General features: G+C 41.8%; 1 protein-coding gene across 2 annotated transcripts; it reads left to right on the top strand.

The window, feature by feature from the left end:
• The first annotated feature begins 1,968 nt into the window (after positions 1 to 1,968).
• On the top strand, positions 1,969 to 26,663 carry PDCD2L (programmed cell death 2 like). 2 transcript variants are annotated; one of them, XM_058529150.1, is made up of 7 exons: positions 1,975 to 2,097; positions 2,211 to 2,377; positions 2,509 to 2,569; positions 4,090 to 4,463; positions 5,424 to 5,534; positions 13,945 to 14,093; positions 26,489 to 26,663. In XM_058529150.1, the coding sequence occupies exons 1-7, from the start codon at positions 1,990 to 1,992 to the stop codon at positions 26,617 to 26,619; spliced, it is 1,101 nt and encodes a 366-aa protein (XP_058385133.1). In that variant the 5' UTR covers positions 1,975 to 1,989; the 3' UTR covers positions 26,620 to 26,663. The 2 variants fall into 2 exon arrangements, with proteins under 2 accessions (XP_058385134.1, XP_058385133.1); XM_058529151.1 differs by lacking the exons at positions 13,945 to 14,093; positions 26,489 to 26,663 and adding an exon at positions 11,911 to 13,937 and having other exon boundaries at positions 1,969 to 2,097.
• Positions 26,664 to 26,921: the final 258 nt, after the last annotated feature.

The following is a 26,921-nucleotide window of genomic DNA, read 5'->3' as shown; positions in this document are numbered from 1 at the left end:
ACCACTACGCCATGGGGCCGGCTCAGAGAGATGTTCTTTTTTAGTCGAGCTCTGTTGAGGCCCCTACTCTGCTGAGCCACCTCCTTTCTTAATGTAGCTGATGAAAAGTGAAAGCCTTTTCCCATCAGAGGCACTTCCTCTATTATACAAAAGAGGAAGCACAAAAAAAGGTCTGCAGACTGAGAGGAAAATTCAAGGTGGCAGACCTTTCAGGCTAACTTGGCTTCACATGAAGGATCTCTTAGCAGTGGGACCACTGTGTTCCTCTAGGCTAGCTGCCAAGTCTCATCTTCCCCTATCCAGGAGGAACTGGCACATAACAATGGGCCACATGTCCCTTGGCCCTGTCTTGTTCTCCTGCTCCTTATCACTGCCACTGTCATCACCTGTGGCTTCCACTTTTCCTACGGCTGCCAATTATTGCACATCTTGAACAGTATATTAGGGTTCTCCAGAGAAACAGAAGCAATAGGATATATAGAGATACATAAGAGGAGATTTATAGGAATTGGCTCACGTGGTTATGGAGGCTGAGAAGTCCCACAATATGTTGTCTGCAAGCTGGAGAACCAGGGAAGCCAGGGATATAATTCAGTCTGAGCCTGAAGGCCTGAGAACTGGGGAGCCTATGGTGTAAGTCCTGGAGTCTGAAGGCCCGAGAACCAGGAGCTCTGATGAGGGCAGAAGACAGATGTCCCAGCTCAAGAAGAGAATTCACCCTTCCTCTGCCTTTTTGTTCTATTCCAGCCCTCAGTGGCTTGGATGATGTCAGCTCACAGTGGTGAGGGTGGTCTTCTTTACTAGTTAACTAATTCAAATGCTAATCTCTTCCAGAAACACCCTCACAGACATACCCAGAAATAATGTTTTGTCAGCTATCTGGGCATCCCTTAGCCCAGTCAAGCTGACATAAAATCAACCATCACAAACAGATAGCTTTTCAGTGTGACACTGAAGCAAACATCTTCATTCTGTACTTCCTTAAATACAAACTGTATCACAACTTGATGATTTGTGTGTTTGTCAGGAAGTTGAAACCCTACAAAATCATGAATTAAGTCAGATACTTCAAATCTCACAGGTGCAAGCACTTTTTTGTTACATTGTTCTGAGGACTCCACAATAATGTCAGTGTCAAATTTGATGTTAAATTGCCTCTGGAATTCCAGAAACTGTCAGCAATTACCATCTTGAAAATTCATTTTAAGTACCAAACCTCCAGGCTGTGATCACACTTGGATCAAGAGCCTGTAATAGGCAGTGTTATGATGTACACAGATGACTGATGCTGGGGAGAGCCCCGTCATGTTGCAGGATGTTTTGCTGTGTTAGCAAGAATAATAAATTTGAAGTTTGTTTCTTCTTGCAATAATTTAACTTCTTTCCTTAATGTTCACCTTTTCCAGAATGTGCACTGTGTCTGTATTCTTTCACTTAGCATGATGTTTTTGAAATTTACCTATGTTGTGCCACAGGCATTTTAAAGACTTCATTATGGAAAATTTCAAACATATAAAAGCAAATAGTATAATAAACCTCCATGAGCCTGACACCGACTTCAACAATTATCAACCCATGGCCGATCTTATTTTATCTATCCCCCCACCCAATCATGTTGTAGCAAATCCCAGATAGACCACTTCACCTATAAGCACTTCAATGTGTATCTCTAAAAATTAAGGACAATTTTTTTTTGGTTAACGATAATGCTATTACCTCACTTATTTCATATAAAACTTTCTGGCAAGACTACTTCATACTAGATGGTGCGTACTTCCTGTCGCAGCGCATTACGAGGTACGTAACGCCTAGGGCCCCCGGATTTTGAGCCCACGACAGGAGCAGTCGCCTGTATGGCTCCAGGAAGACATCCTTGGAACGGATCCTAAGAGGGCGGTGCCGTCTCAGAGGTGCAGGCGGCGCGCGTGCGCAGAGAGGCGCACCATCTCGGCAGCTGTAGTCCGCCTTTTCACGTGGGCGCCCGTCGTCATGGCGGCCGTGCGGAAGCCGGTGTTGCTCGGCCTTCGAGACGTTGCAGTGCGTGGCCGCCCCACAGGGCCCGGCGCCTGGACTGCCAGCAAGCTGGGCGGTCTTCCGGTGAGGTGGGGCGCCGGAGCCCGGGTGGGCGGGTGCTGCTGAGGGCTACGGGGTGAGGGAGTGGGCGAGGTCCCGGGGCCGACTCTGGGTCTGAGCGCCTCCCCTGCCCCCAGGACGCCCTGCCCGCCGTAGCGGCGCCCAGGCCGGGGTGTGACCGTTGCAGGCAGCCGCTCGCCCTGGTCGTGCAGGTGTACTGCCCGCTGGAAGGCTCCCCGTTTCATCGGCTCCTGCACGTGTTCGCCTGCCCCCGCCCCAGGTGCGGCAGCGGCGGGGCGCGCAGGTAGGCGGGGAAGTTCCCGGGCTGCCCAGCGGGCGGGAGCTGGGGGCCGCCCCCGGCGCCCGAGGTGGGGCCGCAACGCCGGCTGGCAGTCGCGGGTGGAGCCCTCACAGCCGTTTCTCTTTACCCTGAAGCTGGAAGGTGTTCCGCTCGCAGTGCCTGCAGGTGCGAGAGGAGGAGGCGCAGGACGCTCAGGTAAAGCGGTTGTGACTAGCATATTATGATTTGCTGTAATTTGAGGATATTTTTCAGAATGTCGTTTAAGACAAACTTTAAGCCTTGTTTTTGAAGTATGTCTGAATGGCTTTTGTTCTTTTCTGAATCATAAAGTGCTACTTCCTTAAGATTTTGTGAGTTGCTCTTTTTAATATACTGTGCAAGTCTTGAGGCACATAGCTTATTTTTCTGTTTGGGAGAAAGTATGGGTGTATATACATATACATGGTTGTGTGTAATACAAATATATGTGTTCGCAGCAAATATACTTACTGTCATATGTATATATGTGTATAACAAACACGTTAAAATAAAACGAAATCTGAATTTATTGAAGCAAAAAGGCAGGTTGGTAGCTGCAGAACAAAATTCAGCCACCCTTTGCTTGTAAATGTGGCTGTACGTATACACTGAGTTCTTTTTTTTTTGGTGAAGAAAATCAGCCCTGAGCTAACATCCATGCCAATCCTTCTCTTTTTGCTGAGGAAGACCAGCCCTGAGCTAACATCTATTGCCAATCTTCCTCCTTTTTTTCCCTTTTTCTCCCCAAAGCCCCAGTAGATAGTTGTATGTCATAGCTGCACATTCTTCTAGTTGCTGTATGTGGGGTGCCACCTCAGCATGGCTGGACAAGCGGCGCGTCAGTGCGCACCCGGGATCTGAACCTGGGCCGCCAGTAGCGGAGCGCGCGCACCCAACCGCTAAGCCACGGGGCCGGCCCCTACACTGAGTTCTTAATATGTGCCAGGCATAGTACTAGCAATACCAGAAATAAAACAATGAAGACGGTAATGGCTGCCTATGTTTGTCAGGGTGCAATTGCAGATAACAGAAAAGCACTTTGACTTTTTAAAGCTGTGACAGGCTTAAAATTAGGTTTTTACTAACTTACTGGATAGGTTGGAGGAGGCAACTCCAGGGATGAGCTCCAGAACCACACCTCAGAACTGGCCTAAGAGTTGCCGTGTTACCTCTCCTGCGGTCAGGAAGCTGAGATGTGGTCTGGTGAGCTGGAAGCTGCCCTTGTCAGAACTGTTGACTCCAGAGGCTTGCTCAGTCTCTCTCCATCCACAGACTGGCTGCCTTTTGCCTTTGCTTCATGGCCTCTTTTTCCATTTCACTCTGTCTCAAGTTTGTGTCTCTCTCCAATGGACCTGATTAGCCAATGCCTGATCATAGCTGGAACCTTAGCTGCTAAGGAGTCTGGGAAATATAGTTTTTTCTACCAGCTTCTGCAATACATGAAGCACAACTGAAGTAGTTTGGAAATGTGGTTGAATAAACCACCATACTACATCTGCCACAATATGTGTCACCTCCAACATGCTTTTGAGTCAGTGAGGTCCAGGGAGTTGAATCAGTGTGTGTAGGGGGAAAGGGCCCGGTGTGAAGGCTCCCTCATGTCCCTGAGGAAAGTGAAGGGATGGGTAGCTGAAGGCAAGGGAATAGGTGAGATCACCCAAGTGTGCTTGAACCTCATTCACTGGATATTCTTCCAGAAACAGGACAGTGGCCTGACAGCTGAGGATTGGTGTGAAGGTGCTGATGACTGGGGAAGTGACAGTGAGGAGGCGCCTCCACCACAGCTTCCCTTGGATTTTGGAAATGATTCCAGCAGTGCCAAAGACATAGACTGCACTGCCCAGCTCCAAGACCTCCGCTTGCAGGATACTGTCCCAGGTGCTGCTCCTCCTGCGCCTCCTGCGGAAGGAATGGCTTTGCCTTCTGTGGTGCCACAGTTCCTGCCCTACTACATCTCTGTCGTCAATGAGGATGATTACAGGGACTTTGTCAGTCTAGATCATGCTCATAGCCTTCTGAGGGAGTATCAACAGAGAGAAGGAATTGATATGGAGCAGTTGCTTTCCCAAAGGTGAGAATGTGTGCTGCTGAGGTCGAGAGGTGAATTGATCAGGAAGCTGCCACAGTAGGTAACCTTGGTTTTACCCTAGTACCTGGAGAAACTTTTTCAGGCAGAACTTATGTGTAGGACCTTTCTGCTTCACTCCTCTTGGATGAGAAAGGGAGACAGAGACAAGGGAATCTTATCAGCCACCCTTGAGGTAGCTTGAAAACACGTTGTCTATTTATAAGTATCCTCAAGAAAATGAACAAACAGAAGTTAGGGATGCCAAGTATTTACAGAAGATGTGTTCACTTGCTCTTTAACTTTCTTTTCTGTTTTTAAATGTATAGCGGAGACAGCTGAGTTAGAAAAATGCCGTTTGTTTATTGACTCATGGCAGTGGCTCAAGAAGTGGCCTAGGACCTCGGAGACCCTCCCAGAGCCCCAGTTCTCACTTGTAAAATGGGAGTGATATTGATGTCTCTGTTGTCCATCTCATCAGGTGGTTTTAGGAGTTAGATGAGAGAATAATCTTCAAAGGCTTTATAAACCAAAGCCCTCTAAAGAAGTAAGAATGATCATTTTTGCTGTTATAATAGAGTTACAACAGGATATTTGGAGAGATGACCTGGTTCTTTACCAGAGCTGTTTCATTTGTAAGCTTTTTCAGAATAATGTTGGAGTCCCTGAAGACATATTAGTGTTTGAAAATAATCCAGATAGAGAAAGAAATGGAGTCATTGGGCGTAATGACTTCTTAAATTGCAAATAATTATCCCAAAGTTGAAAATGGCTAGGGAGCAGGGCTTGGTGAGAAGGATGGGGCAGGGGATTACTGTTAGGCATTATAAGGTATTTAATTTATGATATTTAAATTGTGTGTATATATTACTTTGGTAAAATTTTTTTAAAAAGAAAATTACCTTGTTTACTCTTCTAAATCTTGTAATTCTCTGGATATAGACACAAGAGTTTTCCATTTTTTAGTCTTCCTAGTGATGGTGATGAAAAATATGAGACGACCATAATTAAAAGTGGAGATAAGATATTTTACAAATTCATGAAGAGAATTGCTGCTTGTCAGGAGCAGATTTTAAGGTAAAAGCACATTTTATTTTATTGTTTTTCTTGGTTGTAAAAGTAATACATGTTAGTTAGGAAAACACAGGAAAGTATAAGGAGAAAACCAAAATCCACAAACCAGGAGGCTAAGATTTTAGTATATTACGTTTACTCATTTTTTTATGCATTTGGATGCATACATGTATGTAGGTATTGTATGTTTTTTAAAAACATAATTGGGATCATAAAGTATTTATAATTTTTTCCTTTCTTTCTTTCTTTTTTTTTTTTTTTTTTGTGAGGAGGATCAGCCCTGAGCTAACATCCATGCCAATCCTCCTCTTTTTTGCTGAGGAAGACTGGCCCTGAGCTGACATCTATTGCCAATCCTCCTCTTTTTTTTTTTTTTTTCCCTTTTTCTCCCCAAAGCCCCAGTAGATAGTTGTATGTCGTAGTTGCACACCCTTCTAGTTGCTGTATGTGGGACGCCGCCTCAGCATGGCCGGACAAGCGGTGTGTCAGTGCGTGCCCAAGATCTGAACCCGGGCCACCAGTAGCGGAGCACATGCACTTAACTGCTAAGCCACGGGGCTGGCCCCTGTATAATTTTTTTCTTTTTCAATAAATGTTCATTGATATTGAGGGTTTTGCTATATATTAAAAATTTTTCAAAATGTTTTTTCTGTTTTTTTTAACTTAAATTTGCAATAGTTAATGCATTCATAAGACTTAAAAATGTTAGTTTTCTATGTGTACTTACGGAGTCTCTTTATGCATTTATGAACAAATGTGATTACATGTTACTTTCCTTTTTTTTGCACAAAGGAAGCATTCTAGACACATTCCTGCTTTTTTTTTTGGTGAGAAAGATTGGCTCTGAGCTAATATCTGTTGCCAGTCCTCCTCTTTTTGCAGAGGAAGATGAGCCCTGAGCTAACATCCATGCCCATCTTCTTCTATTTTGTATGTGGGACACCGCCACACATGGCTTGATGAACGGTGCATAGGTCCGTGCCCAGGATTCAAACCTGTGAACCCCAGGCCACCAAAGCAGAGCAGGCAAACTTAACCACTATGCCACCAGGCCGGCCCCTGTATCTTGCTTTTTTAACTCTATACTATATCTAGGAGTACTGTATCGTCTTTAGTACGTTGAGAACTTTGTTTTGAAAGAAAAGCTTTATAGTACTGTAGTCCCTTCTCCATTTTCCCTGTTGATGGCCATTTAATGTTTCTAAACTTTTGCTATTATAAGTTATATTAATGAACAATCTTGTACTTATGTCATTTTGCATGTGTGCATGTGTGTCTGTAGGTTATGTTCCCTGAAGTGACATAGTTACGCAAAAGGGTATATGCAGTTGTAATTTTGATTGATAGCACCAGAGTGACTCCCATAGGACTTTAATTCCTACTAGAAATGCATAAGTGCCTGTTTTCCCATAGCCTTAACAATAGTGTGAGCGTCATGCTTTTGTATTTCTGCCAATTCAAGGTGAAAAAGGGCATCGTGGTATAATTTTACTTTGCTTTTTTTTCTTTTTTTTATTATTTGTGTGTGTGTGTGTGTGTGTGAGGAAGATCAGCCCTGAGCTAACATCCATGCCAATCTTCCTCTTTTTGCTGAGGAAGACTGGCCCTGAGCTAACATCCATGCCAGTCTTCTTCCACTTTATGTGGGACGCCGCCACAGCATGGCCTGACAAGTGGTGCGTCGGTGCACGCCCAGGATCCGAACCGGGCCGCCAGCATCAGAGCACGCGCACTGGACTGCTATGCCACAGGGCTGCCCCCTGCTTTTTTCTTATTATGAGCATCTTTCTCCATCTTCTTGAATCATTTCTGTCTATTCATATTCCTTTTTTTTTCTCAAATATGTCTCAATTTTATTAAGATCCTCTATACACACCACTCTCTGGGAGGGACGTCTTCACCAGTGACACTCACTGCCCACAGGGAGCCCATGCTACTGAAGGGCTGAGTTACTGTGTGTTGGGTTGCTAGGAGGACCATAACCACTGCCCTTGCTGCTGGCCACAGAAGTCCCCAGTCTGGTCAGGGAGGCAGGCAACACTACACGCTATGACGAATACCCAGCCCAGCAGAGCTGTGAACAACTATGCAAGTAGCACAGAGGAGGGATCAGAGGCCTCTGTCTTGGTGCATCAGGGAAAGCATCATATAGGAGACAGACTTGGGCCCTGAGCCCTGCTGGAGGAACTAAAGGGCAAGAATGCTCTGAGTCACAGGGGGGTCACCGACTAAGGAAAAAGGCACCCAAGTGCATAGTGGTAGGGCAGGGGTAATTCAGTGAGCGGGACATCATGATGTCTAAAGTGAGAGCAGCTTGGCTGAAAGACTATTTGTTCTCCTTTGCTTCCACAGCTGCCTACCTTGACCTCCTTTAGAAAGACATACACCCTTGTTGTCTTTCTTTTTTGCCAGACTGGGTGCTCCCCATACTTGGTACCTGAGGCACTCAACTGGTGTGTTTTCAGTCCATTTCTTACTAAAGAATTTATACTTTGTTCTGTGGCCAATGGATGCCAGGGGAGTGATATGTCCCCTCTGAGATTAGAGAAAAGGAATCCAGGTGAGAGACGGTGAAAGAGTTTGATCAAGGCAGAGGATATGGGAAGTGGGGGATAAATATGGGAGATATTGCCTAATGGCAGGTCTTGGTGACCATTGGATGTGACAGTAAAAGATTAGAAGGCAACAAAAATGGTCTTGGAGTTCTGGCTTGTGAATTTGGACCAGTGTTAATGCTATGCTGGAGATGGGGTTTAGGAGGCTGTTATCTGGAGCACAGTGGTCTTGATTTTTCTTGGACTACAGAGTATGTCCTTGTCAATTTGATTTACATCTTTATAATTAGATCTTTGTTGCTAATAATAGCTTTGATTTCATTTCCCCTGTGCATTCTACTTTACAAGTTTCATATATTGAAGGCATATTACTTTTATAATATAAATAACAAGTGCTCATAGGATATTGAATCCAAGGCCTTGGAAGTTCAAGGCCTAGGTCTTCTGTTTCTAGTTGTGGGTCCTTGGGCAAGTCACTTAACCTTTGTTCTCCTCAGTGCCTCATCTCTAAAATAAGGATGATACAACTGCCTGTTTCATAGGATTCCTCTGAGAGTTAAATGAGGTGATGAGTGAGAATACTCTGTAAAACATTTATAAATACTGGCTGTTGTTTGAAATCCACTATGCTGTGTTCTGGGGAAGCAGAGATCTGTTAGGATCTCTTAATAGTACTGGCATATTTATACATTCTTCATGATCTTAGGACAAGGGTCTGCTGAAGTACCTGATTTGTGTAAATTCTTTGGCAGTGAGGACAGTATATAACTCTTGTGCAAAGCACAGTGCCTGTAGATAGTAAGTACTTCACTAAGTGTTTGGTGGAGCCAACACCTTTTCAGACAAGGTGGGGATGAAAAGAGCCTTGGTTTTGGGATGAGAAGACTTGGGTTGGGCAGATGAATTAACCTTCATTTTCTCTGCTGTAAAATGGGCCTAATCTTACTTTATAGGATGTTTGGGAGGATTCAGTGAGATAAAGCATGTTCGTTCATCCAACAAATATTTGATTGTATTCTAAATGCTAGGCACTGTTGTAGATGCTGCAGGATAAAGTCCATGTTTTTATAGATTTTTATGTTCTAGTGAGGGAGATTAAAAATAGATAGACAGTTGTATGATTTCTGAAAGTGATAAATGAGGAAAATACAACAGTTATTTTAAGTAGGCTGTCAGGGAGGCCTCAGAGGAAATGACATACTCAGCAGGTGTAGTATATAAAAATGGTTAGTGACATAGTGAAAACTTGTAAAAATGGGTTGAGAGAAAGTGGGCAGAGTGAAGTCAAATGGTCTTTCTCCCCTAATAGCTGACACAATGACTCTAAAAGGTAAAAGTCGGCCAAAAAGTAAAATAGAAAAACCAAATAAATATTAAGAAGAAAATCCCTTCCATCAGCATTGAAATAAGGAAAGGGACTTAATACCATAAAACTCAAAGTGGCAGCACAGGATATAATACATTAAATGTCTGATACATTTCTGAGTGCCTCACAGTATTTGTGTATGTAATTAATTTACTCTTCTCAGAGAAACGTACAGAAATTTCTGGTATGGTTTAGTGCAAGTTCTAACCATGCAGCCCTCTTCTCTCACCTCTGCAAGGTATACTGATTAGTCCATAAAATCCTGAGAATTGTGCGTAATAATCTTGACTCTGGAAAGAAGCAGACAGGAGGAGGATCTGTATCCTCTGATGTGGGAGTAGTGGAACTGGCTGTTAGCCAAAGAACTGGGTGTGGTGGGGTGATGGTGCAGGGAATTAGGGATTGCCTCTCAGAAGCAAAAGTTGCTGGGCTATGTGATGAGTTAGAGTGACGATAGGGAAGTCAAGGGTGGCTTCTCCTCCGTTAGAGAGGGATTTCTCCTGACGTGTAAGACATTTTACATTGTCGCACAGCCCAGGTGTTCTAGTAAAGACTGCATCTGGTCTTGGCAGAACTACATCTCTACCCCAATGCCCTGTCTTTAACCACCTACGGAAAAGTAGAGGAAATGAGAAATAGTCTTGGAGAGGGGGAAAAGAACAGACCTGAGGTCTGAGATTGACAGGAAATCAGTAAGAAACTCCACACACCATTTTGGAGCAAATAGATGCTCTGAACAGAGTTGCCCCCTTAGGCATGAGCTAGATGAAAAATGGCGTGCCACCCACATGATCATACTGTGGGCAGTAAAATTAAGGGTATGAACAGTACATAGAAAAATGAGCTGAGAACCGTGTCTGGAAGGAAACACGATTTAAGGAACACACAATTCCCAGCAGATTTTTCAAGATGTAGAAGAACTGCATAAGAAAATGACTTCAGGGGCTGGCCCGGTGGCGTACTGGTTAAGTTTGCACACTCCACTTCAGCAGCCTGGGGTTCACAGGTTCAGATCCTGGGCGTGGACCTATGCACTGCTCATCAAGCCATCCTTGTGGCGGCCTTCGATATACAAAATAGAGGAAGGTGGGCACAGACGTTAGCTGAGGGCTAATCTTCCTCAGCAAAAAGAGGAAGATTGGCAACAGATGTTAGCTCAGGGCCAATCTTCCTCACCAAAAAAAAAAGATAAAAAATGAATTCAATAAAACCAAGAGCTCAAAGGTGAGAAAATGAAGTAACTTGAATTGCTAAGGAAACCAAGCCACACACTATTACATATCTAATAAAGTTAGACTATAAGGAGCATGATAGATTTGGCTGAAAATCCAAGTACTGATGTAGAGAAGACTTGAGATAATCCAGTGAATGCAGAAGAAAAAGGCAAAGCAATCAGAGAGCAGATGATATCTATGGAAGACTGATAAATATAATTACAATAGGGATAATTGGTGTCCAAAATAGAGAACTCAATAAATGGATCGAAAAAGAATATTCAAAGATGAAATAGGAAATTTCCCACAAATGCAGGAAGAGCTAAATCTGCAAATATTAAATTACATTGAGTACAAGAGTGATTGTCAGTGAAAGTCTTAGCCTGCTGATGGTTTAAAAAGTACTGTCAATCTTTTTAATTTTAACCTTTCTGGTGGGTGATAGTGATATTTCATTCTGGGTTTGGTTTTTTTTGTGAGGAAGATCAGCCCTGAGCTAACATCCGTGCTAATCCTCTTCTTTTTGATGAGGAAGACCGGCTCTGAGCTAACATCTATTGCCAATCCTCCTCCTTTTTTTTTCCCCCCAAAGCGCCAGTAGATAGTTGTATGTCGTAGTTGCACATCCTTCTAGTTGCTGTATGTGGGACGCGGCCTCAGCATGGCTGGAGAGGCGGTGTGTCAGTGCGCGCCCGGGATCCGAACCCAGGCCGCCAGTAGCGGAGCGTGCGCACTTAACTGCTAAGCCACGGGGCCGGCCCCTTTTCTGGTTTTTTTTTGTTTGTTTGTTTTTGTTTTTGTGAGGAAGATCAGCCGTGAGCTAACATTGGATGCCAGTCCTCTTCTTTTTTGCTGAGGATGATTGGCCCTGGGCTAACATCCGTGCCCATCTCCCTCTACTTTATATGGGATGCTGGCACAGCATGGCTTGACAAGCGGTGCGTTGGTGCACGCCCAGGATCTGAACCTGCGAACCCCAGGCCGCCAAAGTGGAGCACATGCACTTAACTGCTGCGCCACTGGGCTGGCCCCCTCTTTCTGGTTTTAGTTTTCATTTTCCTAACAACTAATGGCATTGAGCATCTTTTCATGTGCTTATTTAGCATCTGTATATCTTCTTTTTTTTTTTTTTTATTTACTGCACCAAATATTTACTTCTTTTTCATGTTATATAAGGGCTGTTGATTGGCTGAAGCTCTGTCCCAGCTGTGGATCAATTCCATGTATTCTTCACTCTGATCCAGGTTGAAGGAGGAATCCCAATATAGCACATACTCATTGCAGTATCTCCTACTACGTCTTTGTTAAGTGAAGAACTGTTTTCCAGAATCTCCTTGCCTCTGAAACTCCATGTTAGAATTGGCTAGAAGAGGATTTTGCTTGATGTCTTGCTAAGATTTCAGTCGTTCAATCGACAAACATGTATTGTGTGAGATGCTTTTCAGATTATTTACTGCTTTCTCTAGTCACCAAGACTCCAGAAAGGTCGTGGCCCTGATAGGCTCTGAGTGCATCGCAGTGAGAGGTGAGACCTCTCCAGGGACTGGGACATTGGCAGCGGCCATTGTTGTGGCCTAGTGTGGGCATGCTGACACAGACACCATTGGAGTTCTCCCTGGGGCCTGCTAGCCCAGGGTCTGCCCCACTCACTCAGCATCTGTATATCTTCTGTAGTGAAGTGTGTTTGCATCCATTTTAAAACACCTTTATTGAGGTGCAGTTGACATAGAACAAACTGCCCAGATTTAAAATGTACACTTTGCCAAGTTTTGACATGTGTATACACCCATGAAACCATTGCCATAATCAAGGTAATAAACATCTGTCACCCCACTAGAAGTTTCTTCATACTCTTTTGTAAGTTCTCTCTCTTGCACTGTCCCATGGCCCCTCCTCATCCCCAGGCAACCATTAATCTTCTTGTCATTTTTTTTTTTTTTTCATGAAGAAGATCAGCTCTGAGCTAACATCCATGCCAATCCTCCTCTTTTTGCTGAGGAAGAATGGCCCTGGGCTAACATCCGTGGCCATCTTCCTCCACTTTATATGGGACGCCACCACAGCATGGCCTGACAAGCAGTGCATTGGTACACCCCCAGGATGCGAACCCGGGCCGCCAGCAGCGGAGCGCCGCACTTAACTGCTATGCCACGGGGCCGGCCCCTAATCTTCTTGTCATTATACCTTAGTACATTTTCTATAAATTTATATAAATGAAGTCATACAGGATATACTTTTTTGCGGGGGGGGGGGCGTCTGGTTTCTTTTACTCAGTATAATTATTTCAAGATTCATCCTTGTTGCATGTATCAATAGTTCATTCATTTTTACTGCTGTGTAATATTCCATTTTTTGGATGGACTACAATTTGTTTATCCATTCACCTGTTGATGGATATTTATTTCCAGTTTTTGGCTATTATAAATAAAGCTTTTATAAACATTAGTGTATAAGTCTTTGTATGGACATATGCTTTCATTTCTCTTGGGTAAATATCTAGGATTGAAATGGTTGGATCTTGTGTATATGTTTAGCTTGAAGGACCAGCCAAACTGTTTTCTGAAGTGATTATACCATTTACATTCCCTTCAGCAGTGTATAAGAGTTCTAGTTCCTCCACATCCTTGCCAATACTTGGTATGGTCATTGTTTAATTTTAGCCATTCTAGAAGATGTGTAGTAGTAGTATTTCCTTGTGGTTTTATTTATTTATTTTTTCTCTCCCCAAAGCCCCTGTATGTAGTTGTACATTCTAGTTATAAGTCCTTCTAGTTCTTCTACGTGAGCTGCCACCACAGCATGGCTACTGACAGATGAGGGGTATGGTTCCATGACCGGGAACTGAACCCAGGCTGCTGAAGCAGTGAGAGTGCTGAACTTGAACCACTAGGCCTTTGGGGCTAGCTCACCTTGTGGTTTTGATTTGTAAATATTTCCTCCTTGGAAGGACATTTCCTGTAAGGCCAGTAGTGTAGAGGGCTAAATCCATTTAATCTGCAGTTGGGCTGAGTCTGGGCTTTGTTGCAGTTTTATTTAGATTCAGTTCAACTTTGGCTTTCGTGCCTTCCTCCAGACTCTGAATCAAGCGCTGAGAAGAGTTCAGATACCTTGCTCTGCTTTGCAGGCTTGCTGCTAGTTTTTGGGCCTTTCGATTTTCTTTGTTCTCTGGTTTTGCTCCTGGTACTCTGCAAGAAAGAAGCAAAGTTTGTCAAGTCTTAGATGTTGGAATGTGACTTGTATGTGGCCTTGCTTCAGGGTTCTTTGTTTCCTTGCCCTAGGTATTCCTGGAGTGGAGAACCACTTTTTTTGACCTGCCCTACATCAGAAGTCACTGAGCTCCCGGCCTGCAGCCACTGTGGAGTCCGAAGAACATTTGAGTTTCAGCTTATGCCAGCACTGGTCAGCATGCTCAGAAATGCTAATTTAGGTAATAAGCCCTTTATTAATTTGAATTGTGGATTTCTGGCGCTAATTTGGAATTATTTTTAAATGAAAGAGTATTGTATTTTTGTTTACTTATGAAGTATAAGCATATTACAGAAAATTTGGAAAATTGAAGTTATTTTAAGGAGATTTATAATCTGACCAATCTAACACAAATACCGATACTATTTTGGTTAATTTAAGGCCAAGCTATTTTCTGTCCTTTTTTTTTTTTGTGAGGAAGATCAGCCCTGTGCTGACATCTGCCAATCCTCCTCTTTTTTTGCGAAGGAAGACTGGCCCTGGGCTAACATCCGTGCCCATCTTCCTCTGCTTTATATGGGACGCCGCCACAGCATGGCTTGACAAGAGATGCGTCAGTGCCCACCCGGGATCCAAACTGGCGAACCCCGGGCCTCCACAGCGGAGCACGAGCACTTAACCGCCTGCGCCACCAGGCCGGCCCTATTTTCTGTCCTTAAAATTATTTTCAGGGGCTGGCCCGGTGGCACAGCGGTTAAGTGTGCGTGCTCCGCTTCGACAGCCCCGGGGTTCGCAGGTTTGTATCCCAGGTGTTCGCCAGCGCACTGCTTGTCAAGCCATGCTGTAGCTGCCTCCCGTATAAAGTAGAGGGCGCTTGTCAAGCCATGCTGTAGCGGCGTCACATATAAAGCAGAGGGAGGTAGGCATGGATGTTAGCCCAGGGCCAGTCTTCCTCAGCAAAAAAAGAGGAGGATTGGCATCGGATGTTAGCTCAGGGCTAGTCTTCCTCACAAAAAACAAAAAATTATTTTCATCCCATTATTATATAATCAAAATTTATTATTCTTTTAAAAATTACAGGGCCGGCCCCGTGGCTTGGTGGTTAAGTGCGCGCACTCCGCTGCTGGTGGCCCGGGTTTGGATCCCGGCGCGCACCAATGCGCCACTTCTCCACCCATGCTGAGGCCGAGTCCCACATGCAGCAACTAGAAGGATGTGCAGCTATGACATACAACTATCTAATGGGGCTTTGGGGGGAAAAATAAATAAATAAATAAAAATTATAAAAATTACATGATTGTAATTATTATTTTGTCGTCATTATATAGTATTTATTTTTAGGGTTTTTTAAAGAAAGATTGAAAGTTTTTATAATAAAAATAATACATGTGATGCAAGGTTAAAGCAGTACAGAAATACATGCAGTAAGTAAAGGCCTTCCTAATGTCAGTTACTAGAGGGAACTATTTTTTTAATGGTGATTTTATTTTTCTATACTTTAGTCTAAACATATGATTACACATACATATGAATATATATGTAAAACATTTTTTGGACAAAGACAAGCATACTGTTTTATAGCCCTTTTTTTCTTTCTCATATAATCAGGGAAATTTTTCCATGTTAATATATTAGAATTTTTTGCAAATGCGTTATTGAGATGTAATTGACATATAACTAACTGTATATATTTAAAGTGTACAGTCAACTAAGTATTGACATATGTATACACATGAAATCACCACCACAGTCAAATAATGAATTTTTCCATCACTTCCTCAAGTCCCTGTGTGCTGTTTTCTCCCCTTCTGCCAACCCCTCATCTACCCTGTCATTATGGATTAGTTTGCATTTTCTAGAATTTTTTTTTTTTTTTGTGAGGAAGATCAGCCCTGAGCTAACATCCATGCTAATCCTCCTCTTTTTGCTGAGGAACATCTGCTCTGAGCTAACATCTATTGCCAATCCTCCTCCTTTTTTTTCCCCAAAGCCCCAGTAGATAGTTGTATGTCATAGTTGCACATCCTTCTAGTTGCTGCATGTGGGACGCGGCCTCAGCATGGCCAGACAAGCGGTGCGTCAGTGCGTGCCCGGGATCAGAACCCGGGCCGCCAGTAGCGGAGCGCACGCACCCAACCGCTAAGCCATGGGGCCAGCCCTAGAAATTTTAGAAATGTAATCATATACTGTATATTTTTTGTTTGCTTCTTTTCACTAATAATTATTTTGAGATACATCCATGTTCTTGTGTGTATCAATAGTTCATACCTTATTATTGCTTACTATTTCATTTTAGGGGTGCATCACAGTTTGTTTATCGATGGACTTTTTGTTGGACCTTATGTGTTGTTTCCATTTGGGACTATTAAAGATAAAGTTGCTATGAACATTTGTGTACAAATCTTTGTATGGACGTAGGCTTTTGTTACTCTTGGGTAAATATCTAGGAGTGAAATGGTTGTATCATGTTAAGCGTGTTCAACTTTTTAAGACATTGCCAACCTGTTCTCCAAAGTGATTGTGCCGCTTATATTCCGACCAGCAATACGTGAGAGTTACACATCCTTGCTAACACTTGGTATAGTCTGTCTTTTTAATTTTAGCCAGTCTCATAGGTGTTAAGTGATGTCTCATGGTTTTAATTTGCATTTTTCTAACGACTGATGATTCTGAGCGTCTTTTCATGTGCTTGTTTACCACTATATGTTTTCTTTCGTGAAATGTCTGTTCTACTCATTTGCTCCTTTTAAAAATTGAGTGGTTTGTTTTCTTATTATTGAATTTTGAGAGTTTTCTATATATTCTGGATACAAGTCCTTCATCTGATACGTAATTTACAAATATTTTCTCCAAGTCTGTGACTTGCCATTTTTTATTTCTGTTTTTGGTATAGACTTTATTTTTTAGAAGCTTTCGATTTACAGAAAAGTTGAGAAGATAGTATGGAGAGTTCCCATACACCTCACACCTCGTTTCCCCTTTATTAACATTTTACATTAATATGATACTTTTGTCACAATTGATGAACCAATATTAATACATTTTTATTAACTAAAGTCCATAGTTTATTTAGATTTCTTTTTTTTTTACCTGATGTCCAAGATCTCATTCAGATACCACATTGCATTTAGTTGTCACATCTCTTGCCAGTGACGGATTTTCAGCGATTCCTCATTTTTGGTGACCCTGACAGTTTTGGGGTGTATTGGTCACTTACTTTGTAGGATGCTGCTGTATTGGAATTTATCTGGTGTTTTCCCTTGTGATTAGATTAGAATAGGGTTATGGATTATTGAGAGGAAGATAACGGGTAAAGTGCCATTTTCTTCATGTCAAACATCACATCGAGGGTGCATGCTATAAACATGATTTATGACAGTTGATGTTGGCCTTGATCACCTGGCTGAGGTAGTGTTTGTCAAGTTTCTTCATAGTAAAGCTACTCCTTTTTCTCCCTCTTCCATAACGTACTGGCTTGTCTTTTCATTCTCTAAACAATGTCCTTTCAAAAAGCAGAAGTTTTTAATTTTGAAGGCCAATTTATTAATTTTTTTTATATGGATCATGCTTTCGATGTTTTTATTTTTTATTTTTTGTGAGGAAGATCAGCCCTGAGCTAACATCCATGCTAATCCTCCTCTTTTTGCTGAGGAAGACCGGCTCTGAGCTAACATCTATTGCCAATCCTCCTCCTTCTTTGTTTCCCCAAAGCCCCAGTAGATAGTTGTATGTCATAGTTGCACATCCTTCTAGTTGCTGTATGTGGGACGTGGCCTCAGCATGGCCGGAGAAGCGGTGCGTTGCTCTGCACCTGGGATCCGAACCCGGGCCGCCAGTAGTGGAGCGCACGCACTTAACTGCTAAGCCACAGGGCCGGCCCGCTTTTGATGTTGTGTCTAAGAAATATTTTCCTAACGCAAGAACACAAAGATTGTCTCCCAGGTTTTCTTTTAGTTTTAAGTTTTACATTTAGATTTTATCCATTTTGAGTTAATTTTGTATATGGTATGAGGTATGGATCAAGGTTAATTCTTTTTTTTTTTTTTTGTGAGGAAGATCAGCCCTGAGCTAACATCCATGCTAATCCTCCTCTTTTTGCTGAGGAAGACCTGCTCTGAGCTAACATCTATTGCCAGTCCTCCTCCTTTTTTTTTTTCCCCCCAAAGCCCCAGTAGATAGTTGTATGTCATAGTTGGACATCCTTCTAGTTGCTGTATGTGGGACGCGGCCTCAGCATGGCCGGAGAAGCGGTGTGTCGGTGTGCGCCCGGGATCCGAACCCGGGCCGCCGGTCGCGGAGCGCGCGCACTTAACCGCTAAGCCACAGGGCTGGCCCTAGGTTCATTCTTTTCTGTATAAATATCCAATTGTTTCAGCACCATTGATCGACAAGGCTATCATTTCTCTGCTGGATTATCTTTTCACCTTCGTTGAAAATTGGTTGTCCACATATGTGTGCATTCATTTCTGTCTTCTGCCTTCTGGTCCATTAATCTCTTTTTCTATCTTGATGCCACTGCCACATTGTCTTGATTACTGTAGCTTTATAATAAGACTTGTAATTTGGTAGTGTTAGTCGTCCAGCTTTATTCTTCCTTTTCAAAGATGTTTTGGCTCTTCCGGGTCCTTTGCATTGCTATATGTATTTTAGAATCAGCTTGTCAATTTCTTTAAAAATAGATGACTTTCTGAGATTTTTGATTGGTATTGCATTGATTCTCTGGATCAGTTTGGGGAGAATTGATACCTTAACAATGTTGAGTCTTCTGACCCATGCACATAGTATATCTCTCCATTGTTTAGGTTGTCTTTAATTTTCTGCAGCATTGTTTTGTAGTTTTCAACTTATAGTCTTGCACATCTTTTTTTATTTTTGTGCCTCAGTATTTAATGCTTTTTTATGCTGTTGTGAGTGGCAGTTTAAAAAATTTCAATTTCTTGGGCTGGCTCGGTGGCGCAAGCAGTTAAGTGCGCGTGCTCCGCTGCCGCAGCCCAGGGTTCGCTGGTTCGGATCCCGGGCGCGCACCGACGCACCGCTTGTTAAGCCATGCTGTGGCGGTGTCCCATATAAAGTAGAGGAAGATGGGCACGGATGTTAGCCCAGGGCCAGTCTTCCTCAGCAAAAAAGAGGAGGATTGGCATCAGATGTTAGCTGAGGGCTGGTCTTCCTCACAAAAAAAAATTTCAATTTCTTATGTTTGCTGCTAGTATATTAAAATACAGTTGATTTTTTAAAAATTTGTGCTAACTGCTTCGCCATAAGAAACGATGAAATCCAGCCATTTGTGACAACGTGGATGGACATTGAGGGTATTATGCAAAGTGAAATAAGTCAGAGGGAGAAGGTCAAATACCATATGATCTCCTTCATTAAGTAGTAGATAATAACAACAACAAACAAACTCATAGAGACAGAGATTGGATTGGTGGTTACCAGAGGGGGCGGGGGGAGGGAGGAGGGCGAGAGGGATAATTTGGCCCTTGTGTGTGGTGATGGGTTGTAATTAGTATTTGGGTGGTGAACATGATGTAATCTATGCAGAAATAGAAGTATAATGATGTACACCTGAAATTTATATAATGTTATAAACCAATGTTACTGCAATAAACAAAAAATTTAAAAAATAAGAAAAATAAAAAAATAAAAAATTTGTGGTAAAATATACATAACATAAAATTTACAGTTTTAACCATTTCTTTAAGTGTACAATTCAGTGGCATTAAGTATATTCACAGTGTTGTGTAACCGTCACTACTGTTTCTTTCCAAAACTGTTTCATCATCCCAAATAGAAAATCTGTACCCATTAAGAATTAACTCTCCCCCCTCCCCCCCAAAAAAAGAATTAACTCCCCATTCCATCTTCCTGCAGTCCCTGGTAACCTCTATTCTACTTTCTGTCTCTATAAATTTGCCTATTCTAGATACTTCGTGTAAGGGGAATCATAAAATATTTGTTCTTTTGTGCCTGGCTTATTTCATTTAGCATAATGTTTTCAGGGTTCATTCATGTTGTTGCATGTATCAGAATCTCCTTCATTTTTATAGCTGGATAACATTCCATTGTATGTGTATACAAATTTTGTTTATCCATTCATTTGTTGATGGGGGTTTCCATCTTTTGGCTATTGTGAGTAATGCTGCTGTCGACATTGGTATACAACTGTCTGAGTCCCTGTTTTCAGTTCTTTTGGGTACTGGTGTTGCTGGATCGTATGGTAATTCTGTGGTCAACTTTGTGGGGAGCCTCCAAACTGTCTACCACAGTGGCTGCACCATTTTACATTCATACCAGCAATGCATGACGATTCTGATTTCTCCACATCCTGATCGACACTTGTTATTTTCTGTTTCTTTCATAATAGACATCCTACTGGGTGTGAGGTAGTGTCTCATTGTAGTTTTTATTTGTGTTTCCCTAATAACTAATGATGTTGAGTATCTTTTCATGTGCTTATTGGCCATTTGTATATCTTGTTTAAAGAAATGTTTATTCAAGTCCTTTCTTTTGGTTGTTTTTCTTTCTTTTGTTGAATTGTATGAATTCTTTATATATTCCAGAAGTTTTTAATTTTGATGAAGTCCATTAATCTGTGTTTTCTTTTATTGCCTGTGCTTTTGGTGTCATACTTAAGAAATCATTGCCTGGGCCGGCCCCGTGGCTTAGCGGTTAAGTGCGCACGCTCCGCTGCTGGCGGCCCAGGTTCGGATCCCGGGCGCGCACCGACGCACCGCTTCTCCGGCCACGCTGAGGCTGCGTCCCACATACAGCAACTAGAAGGATGTGCAGCTATGACATACAACTATCTACTGGGGCTTTGGGGGAAAAATAAATAAATAAAATTATTAAAAAAAAAAAGATGTCTGCCTTCCTTCACATCAACTCATTCCAACAACTTACTTCTTTTTATTTATTTATTTATTTTTCCCCCAAAGCCCCAGTAGATAGTTGTATGTCATAGCTGCACATCCTTCTAGTTGCTGTATGTGGGACGCAGCCTCAGCGTGGCCGGAGAAGCGGTGCGTCGGTGCGCGCCCGGGATCCAAACCTGGGCCGCCAGTAGCGGAGCGTGCGCACTTAACCGCTAAGCCACGGGGCCGGTGCCCAAAGAATACTATTATGAAATACCAGTGTCCTCTCTATTTATTGAATCAAACTTTATTTTTATAGATAAAATATTTACAGTTTTTAAAAGGGATATAGTACTGAAAGGCTTATAACAGAACACTGTGGCCCCTTTTCCTCCTTCCAGTTGAACTCAAGGGAGACGCTCACAGCACTTTGTTTCTTCTAGAATTTGTTTTATTTCTAAATAAAATGTACTCTTTTTTAATCTCTCAGACATTATCTACTGAATTTTACTATATTGGCGTGGGAGGATTTAGACCTCTTAGAACCTCCCTCCCATTCTTCCTCACCTATTTCCTTTCTCCCATCCTTCAATAGTGTTTATAATTTTCACTTAAATCAGTAGTTAATAAAGCAGTATATTGTGATGAAATGTTCTTTCTTGGGATTGATATATAGCTATTTCATTCTTATTTCCAGTTCTTCTCACACCCTCCTGGAGGTTCTCAATATTATTTCCTCACAAATTGAACTCCAGATAATCTCTTAGCTCCGTTTTTATCTCTCTGAAGACCTCTCGTCCAGTGCCGCCTGTCCTCCTGATCACGTTGGAACTCTGGGCCTTCCACATCTGTAGCATTGATGTCATCCTGGGTCGCCTTCTGCCTTTATTCTGGTATCCCCTTGGCCCCTCTTCCAAGTAGATTTCCTTGTTTCTAGAACTCATATCTTCCTCTTTCTCAGTTTATTCTTTCACTTTTGATATGGCACTTTCTCTAGTAGTTTCCTGGGAAGGGATCATAGGGGATATATAGTTAAATACCATATGGATCCTAAAATATATTTATTCTGTCTTTATGTTTAATCCATAATATAGGTAGCTATGGAATCCTAAGCTGTTAATAATTTTTTTCCACAATTTTTAAGATATTACCCCATTCTTTTAGCATCCTGCTATTGAGAAGAACAGTGCCATTCTATCAGTCCTTTGAATGTGAACTATTTGCTTCCAGGTCATTTTTGGAATCTTCACTTCATCCTTGATATTCTGAAATTGTGTGTATTGTGCCAAGTACTTAGTGGGTGTTTTCAGTTCAGAAACTCATGTCCTTCAATTTCTTTAAGGATTTTCTTCTATTTTTCTGTTCTGCCTTTACTGGAACTTCTGTTAGTCAAATGCTTGACTTCCTATTTTTTTTTTTTTTAAAAGATTTTATTTATTTATTTTTCCCCCAAAGCCCCAGTAGATAGTTGTATGTCGTAGTTGCACATCCTTCCAGTTGCTGTATGTGGGACGCGGCCTCAGCATGGCCGGAGAAGCGGCGCGTCTGTGCGCGCCCGGGATCCGAACCTGGGCCGCCAGCAGCGGAGCGCACGCACTTAACCGCTAAACCACGGGGCCGGCCCATCTTAACCATTTCTAAGTGTATAATTCAGTAATGTTAATTTTATTCATATTATTGTGCAACCAATCTCCAGAACTTTTTCCTCTTGCAAAACTGAAACTGTATACCCATAACAACTCCCCGTTTCCCCTTGCCCCTAGCCCCTGGCAACCTGTTCTACTTTCTGTCTCTATAAATTTGACTACTTTAGCTACATCATATAAGTGTAATCATACAGTATTTGTCCTTTTGTGACTGCCTTATTTCATTTAGCATAATGTCCTTAAGTTTCATCCATGTTGTAGCATGGTCGGAATTTCTTTCCTTTTTAAGGCTGAGTAATGTTCTGTTGTGTAGATACAACCACATTTTGTTTATCTGTTCTATTGTCGGTGGACACTTGGGTTGCTCCTACCTCTTGGATGTTGTGAATAGTACTGTTATGAACATGGATGTACAAAGATCTCTTCGAGATCTTGTTTTCAGTTCTTTTGGATATATACCCAGAAGTGGAATTGCTGGGTCCTGTGGTAATTCTGTTTTTAATTTTTTGAGCGACCACCTTACTGTTTTCCGTAGTGTCTGTACCATTTTCTATTCCCAATGAACAGTGCACAGGGTTCCAATTTCTCCCTTTCCTCACCAACATTTATTTTCTGTTTTTTTGATAGTAGCCATCCTAATGGGTATGAAGTGGTATCTCGTGGTTTTGATTTGCATTTCCCTAATGATTAGTGATGTTAAGCATCCTTTCATATAAATGGCTTGTTAGCCATTCACATACCATTTTAGGAGAAATATCTAATCAAGTTCTTTGTCCATGTTTTAATCGGGTTATTTATTTTTTTGTTGTTGAGTTACAGGAGTTCTTTATATATTCTAGATATTAACCCCTGATCGGATATGATTTGTAAATATTTTCTCCCATTCCTTAGATTGCCTTTGCACTGTTAATTGTGTCCTTTGATGCATATAAGTTTTTAATTTTGCTATAGTCCAATTTGTCTATTTTTCCTTTTGTTGCCTGTGCTTTTGGTGTCATATCTAGGAAATCCTTACTGTGTACTTTTATAAAAGGGAAGCACACAGTAAAGTGCACTGATATTAAGTGTACAGCCTGATGGATTTTTATATATATACGCCCTGTAACCACCTCCCAGGTTAAGATAGGGGATGTTTCCAGTGTGCCAGAAGGCCCCCTTGTGTCCCCTTCCCTGTCAGTAAGCCCCTCCCTCTCTAAGGTTGTCACTCTTCTCGTCTCTATTCCCATATGAGTTTTGCCTGTTCTGGAACTTCACACGAATGGAATCATAGAGTGTATGACTTTTGGGCCTAGCTTCTTTTGTTTATCAATATGTCTTTGTTACTTTTATCTTCTAATCCTTGTCTTAAATTGTTCGGCTATTGTATTATTTTTCAAAAGCTCCTCCTTGTTCTCTGAAACTTTTTCATATCACCTTTTTTTGTTTATGAGTTCAATATCCTCTCTTATATCTTTAAGAATTGTTCTATTTTTTAAGTTTTCACTTGTTACTTGTATTGTCTATTACCTGTAATTTACCTTTTTTATGTGCTTGTTTTGATCCCTGAATGTTATGTTGGAGATTTTCTGGAAATGTCTGGTGAACCTTGGAAATCACCATTATTAACGACATTAGTAAGCATCATTCCAGTCAACATTCTTGACATAAATACAGACAGAAAGACAGATGGATAGGTGCATAGAAAAAAGATTTTTCAGGGCCAGCCCTGGTGGCCTAGTGGTTAAGTTCAGCGTGCTCTGCTTCAGCAGCCTGGGTTCAGTTCCCAGGCACAGACCTACACCACTCATCTGTCAGTGGCCTTGCTGTGGCAGTGGCTCACATGCAAAAACAGGAAGATTGGCAGTGGATGTTAGATCAGGACTAATCTTCCTCAGCAAAAAAATAATAATAATTTCAAAAAACAAAAATTCAGCACATACTAATTAAAAATATTAGAATAAATTTATGCAAATTTAACATAAAGAAAATTAAGTGTAAGTGAAGCAGTTGCTGGACTTCAGGTAATGGGTACTTTACTCAAGAGGGCCTAGTTTCTAAAAGATCCTTCTGAAATTAGGAGAATTGCATTCATTCCATGTTTCAATTTTAGTATGCATTTGGCTCCTCCCTATAACAGATAAGGAAATTTATACCCTATTCCACACCCAGATATTTTAGTATCATTTTTGCTTTATCAAGGTTATAAGTCTGTATTTGGTAAGCATAATTCTCACAGCTGTTTAGCTTTAGTTCTATATTTACATGGTTTCAGTGCGCACACCGCTCTTTTACAATGAGCTTTTCCATTCATGAATCCTTTATTTTGATTCTTCTCCTCTAGGTAGATTCTATCAAGTAATAGCCTCAAGGAGGGCTCATAAGTATTGTTCTTACTTCAGAATGTATGTGCCAGTCGGCCTTTATATTTGAAGGACAACCCATATAAAATTCTTAAGCCCCACTTTCTTCAGAACTTTGTATACCCCCGTGCTGTCATCTTCTGACAGTGAGAGCCCCGTGGCCCTTTTACCTGGTGCCTTCTGTCATCTCCCGTGGCTGGAGCTCACTGGGAAGTAAATTTTTCTGATAATCCCTGAGATCTTTCATTTTTATTTAGATATCTTTTGGCATTGAATGTTCCTTTGTAGAAGTCTGAGGGTGGTCTGATTTCCCTCCTTTTGTAACTAACGTTTATGCTAGGATGCCTGTAGAATTTTCTTCATTCATGAAGTCCAGTCACTGGACTAGTTTATGTCTTGCTGTCCCATTGTTCTGTAATCCTTTTGTCATAGGACAAGATGGGTCTTCAAACCTGCATGTTTAGTTTTTCTTTCCTTTTATTTCTGAATATCTTTTCTGTTGCATCTGTAGCTTTTCTACAGAAGCAACGCTGGTTGCTTTGGTCGCCTTTCTTCTCAGATCCGTGTTAGCATCTTTTCTCTTTCCCTCTGCATTCATTGAGATTCTCTCAAGCCTTTCCTTTCTGCCTCTGACTAGGTTTCCACCTGTTTGTTTCATTCCTGTGGTTTCTGATGTTTTTGATTAAATGTGTAAAGGGGCTGTTTTGACCTCCTCGTCTTTCGTCTTTCTCCTACCCCTTCCTCAGCCCCCAACTGCGGCAGGTCTTTGGGCTCAGGCCTCATGTGCAATACTCAGCTCCTTGGTATTGTGTTCCGTCCGATTCCTTGCACTTCCTTTCCTATCCTGGTGGTTACGCGTTCTGAGGCTCCAGGCTCTTCATGCCCTCTGTAAACTGCCTGTTGCATGTTCTGGTTGGAAATTATCTCAGATTCACCAGGTTATTTCTCCCAAATCAGCTCTATTTTGGCCTTTTTTGTTCTGTCTTTGATGATTTTCTTTCCATTATCCCTGCCTACATTTTTCTGTGTGTATTTTTTCCTTGCTGTTCCAAACCAGTTGCCTACCTCATCCTGTTGACTCTTGTTTTCCTATTCTGATGTCACAGGAGTTCCTGTTGCTCAAAATTTCTTGGTGCCATTCTTCATGGCTCCATCCATTGATAAATCTCTATAAATTCTTAGGATTTATTTTGTACTTTTTGGCTGAATCCTCTCTTAGAGGGAGAGTCTTCTGTTAGTGTGACATTTTTAAGTGATTTTCAATGTCGGGTAGTCTACAGAGTTGTAACGAAGACTTGTTGAGATTTTTGTTTATTTTCAAAGTATATTTTCCTGATAAATCTGCTTTTCATCATTGTAGGAAGTACTGTGGCTGTCTTGTGGCTGAAAACTAGTGAGCGCTGTTTTGCTTTACCTGATTATTTTCTCAGCTTATAAAATCATTCCCTGTAGCAACACCAGTTCTCTTGATACTGAGCCATCTTTCTCCTTCCCTTCTGTTCTCTTCTAACTGCTTAACCTCTTTGTTTTACAGTGAACATTTAAGATGTGCCAGGCTCTGTTCTAAGTATTTTACATGTATTAGCTTATTTAATCCCCTCACAACAGTCTTATCATCCTGATAAGTAGTCATTATTACAGAGAAGGGGAATCACTTGCTCAAGGTGGTAGAGCTGGGATTTGAACCCGAGAAATCTTGCTCCAGAGTCTGGGCTCTATCCACTAAGTGAACTGTCAAATATTGAGTGTACCTCATAACCTTTCTCTTTGCTGGAATCCTGAATATGTTATATTTTACAGGTTTTTCTGTGGAATTTGGAACAATTTTAATTTACACGTGTGAGAAGAGTTGCTGGCCTCAAAATCAACAGACTCCCATGGAAGAATTTTGTATTATACAGGAAGACCCAGATGAATTATTATTTAAGTAGTGCATTTCCTTTTATTTGGATAAATTAAAACAAATTTTAATGTCCGTATTTGTGTGTTTTTACCTCATTTTGACTCATAAGTTATTAATTCTTGATTTTGAGTGTTAACGTTTTTGCTTTTTGGAACTTGTGCTGAGGTGGGAGCCAGGACTTAGAACCTCCTGGCTGTGGGCTGGTTTAACCCTTCCAGAGTCAGTGGCCTGTCTCCACAGTGGCAGCTCAGGATGTGGCTCCTCTGTAGCCAAACCAGAGGGCAGGTGTTCCCCACACAGGCAGCCTGGTGGACATTCTAGTGGAGGGCA

This window comes from Diceros bicornis, chromosome 34 (assembly GCF_020826845.1).
Source record: "Diceros bicornis minor isolate mBicDic1 chromosome 34, mDicBic1.mat.cur, whole genome shotgun sequence".
NCBI classification, from domain to species: domain Eukaryota; kingdom Metazoa; phylum Chordata; class Mammalia; order Perissodactyla; family Rhinocerotidae; genus Diceros; species Diceros bicornis.
Note: the sequence above shows the minus strand (reverse complement) of the source record. Positions and strands in the feature narration are given on the sequence as shown.